This window comes from Elephantulus edwardii, unplaced genomic scaffold (assembly GCF_000299155.1).
Source record: "Elephantulus edwardii isolate Elephantulus edwardi_28Jun2011 unplaced genomic scaffold, EleEdw1.0 scaffold00441, whole genome shotgun sequence".
NCBI classification, from domain to species: domain Eukaryota; kingdom Metazoa; phylum Chordata; class Mammalia; order Macroscelidea; family Macroscelididae; genus Elephantulus; species Elephantulus edwardii.
The window spans coordinates 749,415-756,978 of record NW_006400191.1 but is presented as its reverse complement, the minus strand read 5'-3'; the positions used below and the strand labels follow the sequence as shown (position 1 = coordinate 756,978).

At 44.8% G+C, this 7,564-nt stretch overlaps 1 protein-coding gene and 1 pseudogene across 1 annotated transcript in view; one reads left to right on the top strand and one right to left on the bottom strand.

Annotated features, from left to right (window-relative positions):
• The window catches only part of SYP (synaptophysin), an 8,627-nt gene extending 1,996 nt beyond the window's left edge, over positions 1-6,631 (bottom strand). Inside the window, exons 1-5 of the mRNA XM_006902709.1 lie at positions 6,587-6,631; positions 5,394-5,459; positions 4,340-4,464; positions 1,372-1,567; positions 560-751 (exon numbers count right to left, since the gene is read on the bottom strand). Of these exons, the coding sequence (XP_006902771.1) occupies positions 560-751; positions 1,372-1,567; positions 4,340-4,464; positions 5,394-5,459; positions 6,587-6,622 (615 nt within the window). The 5' untranslated portion in view covers positions 6,623-6,631. The remainder of the gene's footprint in view (positions 1-559; positions 752-1,371; positions 1,568-4,339; positions 4,465-5,393; positions 5,460-6,586) is intronic.
• Positions 6,632-6,773: 142 nt separating this feature from the next.
• LOC102848679 overlaps positions 6,774-7,564 on the top strand; it is an 11,814-nt pseudogene continuing 11,023 nt past the window's right edge.

The following is a 7,564-nucleotide window of genomic DNA, read 5'->3' as shown; positions in this document are numbered from 1 at the left end:
TATTATAAAAATATCTATAATATTTATATAACACTTATTATGACTTACCAAACATTAGTCACTTTATATATGTTATCAGTTCAATAAAGACTCAGTTTTGGAGCAGGCTCTATTATTAGTCTTCAGTTTACATGCTCAAACTGAGGCTTGAAAGGGTAAGGAATTTGAGGTCCTAGAGTCGGCAAAGTTGGGCTTTGGCCACCTCGTGGCAATTATTGGGTAACATTTGAAGTTAGTTCCTCATTTTGCACATGAAGAAACTGGGTCTGAATAGGAGACTGAGTTGCTGGAGATTCTACATGGCTAGGCTGACTCTGGGCTCAATGTTTCCCAAAAGTAATTTGGGAAGTAGGACACTGAGTAGGACACTAAGTAGGACCATAGGGATGCCTGTAGCATCATCATGGTTACAATCCCTATCTCACCTTTCAGAGCTCTGATTTTATTTCTCCTGTGTTCTTATTCTCTTTCCACCTCACCCTCCACTGCACTGCAAATTTCTCAGCAACTCCACCCCACCTCCACCCCTAGCTGGCACAGCCAGCTTCCCAGGGCTCACCACTGAGGTATTGAGGCCAGAGGTCACAGGTTCCCTCAGCTCCTTGCATGTGTTCCCTGTGTGGCGGCAGACAGTCATCTCTTTGATAATGTTCTCTGGGTCTGTAGCCATCTTGACATCTGACAGCCCCTTGGCCCATGCTGATGAGCTAACCAGCCACATGAAGGCAAACACTGCTGTAGCCAGAAAGTCCTAGGGTGAGGGTAGAGGAGGAAATGGCATTGTGAATGGGCTGCTTCTCACTCTGCTATGAGGCTCTCACAGATTGTAGGCTTTTAGAGGTGGGGATCCCAAAGAAGAAGCCTGTCTCTCTGCTGCCCTGTTAAGTTCTGAAACCCCTAAAACATTTACCTGAAGATAATTATCTCAGCATGAATTTGTGTGTATATATGAGATAGTAAGGAATGGGAGAGAGATTTGTGAAAAGACATGTGTCTTTCCACTTTTGTCTGCATGCATGAATTTGTGTCCTTTTGTGTCTGAAATGAGTGTATGAGTACAGCTGTTCAGGAATCAGTGTGACTGTGTGGCATGAAGACATGTGTGCTCCTTTCTTTGATCTAGTGTGAGACATGGTAGGTTCACAAGTATGTGCCTGTCTAGGATTCTGTGTGGACTGTTAGTATATCTTTAAGACTCTATGGATCCATATTCTGTGAGGTGTGGACTCACAGTCACATGTGAGGCTGTTATGGTGGCTGCTTGTATGCCTGTTTGTGGGCCTGAGATTTGATGTGGTCTATGAGCCTCGCTACGTCTCAGAAGGTGTGTATCCCCATGGAACCTGCATATAAGTGGCTGTGGAGACTCACCAACATGGGACCTTTGTTGTTCTCTCGGTACTTGTTCTGCAGGAAGATGTAGGTGGCCAGAGCCCCCATGGAATAGAGGAAGGCAAATACAGCCACTGTGACAAAGAATTCGGCTGACGAAGAGTAGTCCCCTACCAAGAAGACCTTAGTGGTGCCTCCTCCACAAGTGGGTGTATCAAAGTACACTTGGTGTAGCCTGCAAAGAGAAGTGGGTGGGTGTGGCCTAGCCCTTCAGAACCCATACATCCACCCTACTCCTGTCCACTCATGGACCCGTGACATTCTAGCAAGGCCCCAGGAAGAGGAAATAACCATTCACTGAGCACTTACTATGCACTAGTCACACCTCATGGATTGTTTACAGTATTCTGGACAAATGTTATTCTTCTCTACAATTCAGTCAATCTGGCCTTTTGTATTATTCTTGGAATATGCAAGACATTCTCTCACCTCAGGATCTTTGTTCTGGCTGTTTTCTTTGTTTTGCTTAACTATCACATTCTTGGTGAGGCCTTACCTATCTCACTATTTAAAATTAAATTGATACCCCTCTCAGATTCTCTTTTCACTTCTTGCTTCATTTTTATCTGTAGCAGTGATTGTCATCTGATACACTATGTGTTTTACTTATTTATCTTGATTTTTGCTGTAACTTCAGGAGAGCAGGAGTTCCTCTGTATTGTTTATTGCCAAATTGCTAGGAGCTGGAAGAGTGCTGGCATGTAGTTGGTATTCAATAAACGTTTATCTCCCCCACCCCCGCCTTTTCCCTTCCTTTCTTGTTGCCTACCATCAGATAGAATCTGACTAGCACAAGAGGAGATTGCCCCTCCTTCTCCAGCAGAGCATCTGGTGGATTCCAACCATGCACCTTCAGGATTGTAGCACAGCTTCTTGCCACTAGTCCACCAGAACTCCCTAATAAATGTTTATTGGATGAAGTGCACAGAGGTGGAAGCAAAAGGCTCTGAAAAGCAGATTAACTTGCCTAAAGTTACACAGTTGGCAAGAAAATGGCAAAATTGGGATTTGAATCCTGTATTTCCCCTGCCCCCAAGTTTGTTGATTTTCCCCATCTTTCAGGTCTTGGAGAGAAAAAAAAAACCCTCCAAAACCTATGTTTTTGAGAGCCCAGAGACTACAAAATAGGAAGAAACAAGACAGACTGAGTCAGGGTAGAAGGGATCCTGGGATAGGATGTATGTATGTGAGAGGCGTAAAGACAGACTGGAAAGGTGTTCCAGGACTGAAGTCTTTCCTCTGATATAATAGAGAAGAGAGCTGTAGGCAGAAAACATTTGTGTGGAGGGAAGGACTGGAGTAGGGTCCTAAAGCCTTAGGATCTTGAAATTGAATAAATGATGCTGGGTCCCTTGGGTAGCAAAGGTCCCAAGGAAGAAGCTGACATTAGTCACCTACAAAGGCTCCAAAAAGAGTGAAGAATCCTTGGGTGGGGGGGACGTGGGAGAACAGGGATGTGGGAGAGTTTGCTTAGGGGTCTCAGGGCAGATTTATTTTTTTTTCTTTCTCCAGAAGACAAGTGATAAAGGGTAGATCCTCTGGACTTAAGGTCCTAGGTGTGGAAGGCAACAGGGTCCACAAAGGACTTCTGTGATCTTATGGATTCCCAATGGGCTGGCTCAGTATTTTATGACTACCCATGACCTCTCTTTTCTAGTCTCTCCTCTCTGGCTTCTGTGAAAAGGTCACTTCTGAGTTGTTCTCCTACTTTCCTGGCCACATGTTCCTGGAAGCTCTTTTTCTTTCAATCTTTGCCTAGGACATTTATGCTTATCTTAACATTTCTTTTTACTTTCTCCTTTTCCTGCTGGATGATCTCTTGAGCATAATTTGCCCTTAAGTACTCAAATTTCCTATTCAATCCATGATCTCTTTCCTGATTACTTTCATTTATTTATTTTGCTTAACAACACTTATGGTGTACCTATTGAGTGCAGGGTACTATGCTAGACACTTTATGAGTATTAAATCATTGATCACACACACACATGCCCCATAGTCCTGTGAGATGGGTGCTGTTATTACCTTCTTCTATAGATGTAGAAGCAGACCTGGAGCAGTTGTGTGATTTGTCCAAGTCGTGGAAGAGCCTAGATTTGAACTCAGGCCCTTAAAAGCCTCTCCAGGGATTGTTTTCTCACTCCCAGGAGGTAGACAATTGTGTAAGGCCAACAGCCATGCCTGCTTGTATCACTCTTGTACTCCTGTATACTTGGCACCCAGCATTGACTGGAATAATACATGAGCTCAAACACTATCAGAATTGTTTAACTGAGTTTAGTAATTCCCTATATCTAAGAAGTTGTTGTTGTTGTTGATTGCTTTCGAGTCAAGCGTGACTCATAGCAACCACATGAACAAAAGGCCAGAAGCCCCTCTTCAACCATTGACATTTATCAAAGTTCATAGTTTCCAGAGAGGCATGTTATTTAGGAAGTGGATGTCACTCCGGCTTCCAAACAGTACCACTCATTATTCTCTTTCATAAAACTTTGTATGAGACTTTCTTCCTTGCATTCTTCCAGTCTGCAATTATCCTCTTTATTGATTAATTTATTATAACATTGGTTCCACACAGGTAAGGACTTTGGTCTGTTTTGTTTACTGCTATGTCCCCAGCACTTTGAGCAGTATCTGGTATACAAAAAGTTATTGTAAAAAGTGTATGGAATGAATGGGATTAAATAATCTGTTAACATTTTCTTTCCTTTTGACTCTTGTTTACTGCCTGTCTCCCCTTGCTTATCAGTGTCTTAGATGTCCAAAGCAGCGCCAGACACAAGATAGGTGCTCAGTATGTGGATAGTGACTTAAGCAGGTATGGCCTCCTTTTGAGGGGGGGACTAGCAAGGGGACACCAGGGATGAGGGGTAAACCTGTCCTGCTCCTCCCCCACCCCCTCCCAGGTCAGTGAGGATCCCTATAATGTGGGAGAGTGGAGGCACACCTGAAGGGGTACTCGAACTTGACCTCGATGCTGAGGTCACTCTCCGTCTTGTTGGCACATTCCACACTCAGCTGTAGCTCTCCACTGTAACTGCCACATGTGGCAAAGGCGAAGATGGCAAAGACCTTGGGTTACAGGGATAGGGATGGCCAGTAAGCTTGTGTGCATGTAGGAAGACACCCTCCTCTAGACAGAGCAGAAGCCTAGCACAGACAGCAGCAGATGGACCTGTCCCCACCCCCATTTCCTAATCAGGGTTCATCATAGCCAAGGGCAAGCTGATTACAGGCGTATGGCTATCTCTTCCTGGCTCTCTCTCCCTGCTTCTTCCCTGTCTACTTCTCTGCCTATCTCTTTTTATTTTATGTCTCTCTATATTTATGCTTCTATCTATTTCTGTTGTGTTTTTGTTTATCTTGGTATTTTTTCCTATTTCTTTGCAAATCTTTTTCAGATGTCTCTGTTCCTTTTAGTACCTCTGATTCTCTGACACTCCTTAGTCATATGTGCCTCTGTCTTCACTTTATCTCTGTGTGTGTGTGTGTGTGTGTGTCTTTTCTGTATCTTTTATTTAGTCTTTGTATGGTTCTCTCTTTCATTTCTATTTATCTCTTAAAATGCAAGGAGAAAGGGAGGTAGGGTGTGTGTGTGTGTGTGGGGGGGGTGTCTGTTCTCTCTCTCTAACACCATTTCCTGCCTCTTCTCCTGTTTCTATTTCTCTTTCCATGTCTCTCTTTCTGTGTGTGTTTCCATTTTCTTAATATTTTTCTGTTTGTCTTCCTCTCAACTTATTTCTTTTTTCCTCAGTATTTCCATCTCTCTTTATCTTTTCTGTCACCTTCATCGTCTCTGGATTTCTTCTGCTTTGCATCCCCCATAAAGGGCTACAGGCTCCTGGGACTTCATTTTGGATTGCAGTTCTCCCATTATCCTTGCCTTTCCCCATGAATATTCTTGCTTCCCACCCTCATTCCACCTCTTCTTTTAACATCCGCCACACACACTACCTCCCCTTTTTCCTTGTATTTTCCCCCACAACTTGGTACACACTCACCCATTGCAGCACCTTCACGAAACCAAGGGGCTCCTTGACCACCCGGAACTGACCCCCAGCCACCAACTGAGGAGAAAAATGGTGAGGAGAGGGTGGGGGAAGTGGAGGTGGAGAGGAAAGTGTGGGGCAAGGCTGCCAGGTGATGATCCCTAGGTCTTGGGCATGTGACTGCAGGGAGGGGTGACATTTGGAGAGGAAAAAAGTGACACTTTGGGAAAAGTATGAGCTCCAGGGTCTATTAGTGAAGACACTCAGAATTTAGGATTGGTGAGGAGGTGTGGGGGGAGGAAGTCTTGGGTAATGGTGAGTCAGATCACAGTGGAGACAGGGGATGAGGAAGATGAGTATGGGGTTGGGACTAGATAGAGAAAGAGAGAAGGTCTGAAACAGTAAAGGTGAGTCAGATGGCAAAGGGGCTCAAGGAAAGAGTGGGCAGTGAGTCTGGATTCATTAGAGTGGGGGAGGAGTGTGTGGAGTGGTGAAGGTGAGTCATAGCTTGGCAGGTGTTGGGTTAAACAGAGTGAAATCTGCAGTGAGTCAGATGATGGTGGTAGCCTGAAATGATGAAGATAGGGAGGAGTTGGTGGTGATTGGGGAGGATGTGAGGTTCTGAGGTGGTGAGGATGAGTGAGATGGTAGAGAGGGTCGAGGCTGATTAAGGTGGGAGCAGGACTTGGGCATGGCTTCACTGGGTGTGTACTGGGTAAGGAAAAAACTGAGGGTTCTGGAAAGGGAAAGTCAGATTGTCTCCCTAGGTCTGCTCTGGGGGAAGAACAGGGGCATTATTTATGTTTGGGAGGAGCAGGCTCCAGTTCTACCCTCTATTCCCCCACCTCCATGTCTTCTGTCATTCTGTTTCCTAGCTTGTCTGTAGCCCCCTCCCGCTCTTTCTTCTACTCTCCCTTCCCACACCCCTTACTCTCACCCGGGCCCTAGGACCCCTTTTTCTCCTCTCGAGGTCTTCATGGGAAAGTGGAGCTTCAGGGGGCTTTCGCTGCAGCAATGAGAGCAACCCTCGCTGCGGCAATGAGAGCGGCCCTTGCTGCGGCACACTCCTTTTCTCTTCCTCCCCTCTTTTGCTGCAGACCCTAAATCTTAAAGCTAGGGCACCAGGACTCTGCTGCCAGAACCAAGGCTACCACCTCAGATGCTCCGGGAGTGGCGAGCTCTGTCCGCGGTGCTGGAGTACATACCTGATTCACCACGTCCATGCCTGCCAGCAGCAGCATCAGCAATGTGGGGGGGTGGAGGAGAGAGGTGCCTGGAAGCAAGGGCGGGCGCTGAGTGCAGCGGGTGGAGTGTGCGATATCTGGAACAGCCCAGGAGGCTGCAGCCCCGCCCCTCACATTCCCTGCTGTTTGCGGCTGCGCAGCGCCGAATATGACGACGTTTGCTGAGCTGCCATTCCATCTGGTTGGACCAAGGTCTTTTAATCGTAGGGTTGCACGATTTGATGCGGTAGGTGGGTGAAGGAAATGGGAAGGATCTTTTGTAAAAAATAAAGTATTAAATATTTGTAAATAAATCAGTATACAGTTTAAAAAATACAAAATAAAGACCAAAATTAACGTTAAAAAAAAAGATCATTGTCTATGAAACACAGCTAGCAGTCTAGGGAAAGGAAGACTGCTCAGTCATAGAGCGTGATAGCTAGACATTTTCTAGCTTTATTAACTGTTCATTCATTTAATCCTTATAACAACCTTAGTGGTAGGAACTGTTATTACCCCTATTTTCACAGATGAGGAAAATGAGCCCTAGAGAGGTTAAATGACTAGCACAAGGTCACCCAGATAGTAATTGGCAAGGCCTGGAGTTCCTGCAATTGAAATCATAGTTCGAGGTTTTGAGTTTCTTCTCTTTCGCAGTTTTCGTTGTAAAAATGTATATAGCACACAGCATTTGACAACTCAACTTACTTAAATGTACAACTTAGTGGTATCAATTATAATAATATGTTGTACAACAATCACTCATTTTTAAAAAATTTTAGACACCTCAAACACTTCCCTCCCCCTCCATCCATCTCCCCTATTTCTGAAATTTTAGCTTATTCTGAACACTTAGCTATTCTTTTTTTTTATTAATTTCTTTATTTTTCATTTCAATGAACATCTACAGAGATTTTGGAATTCCATTCATTCATTGTTGCATCCCTCTCCCCGCCCCCC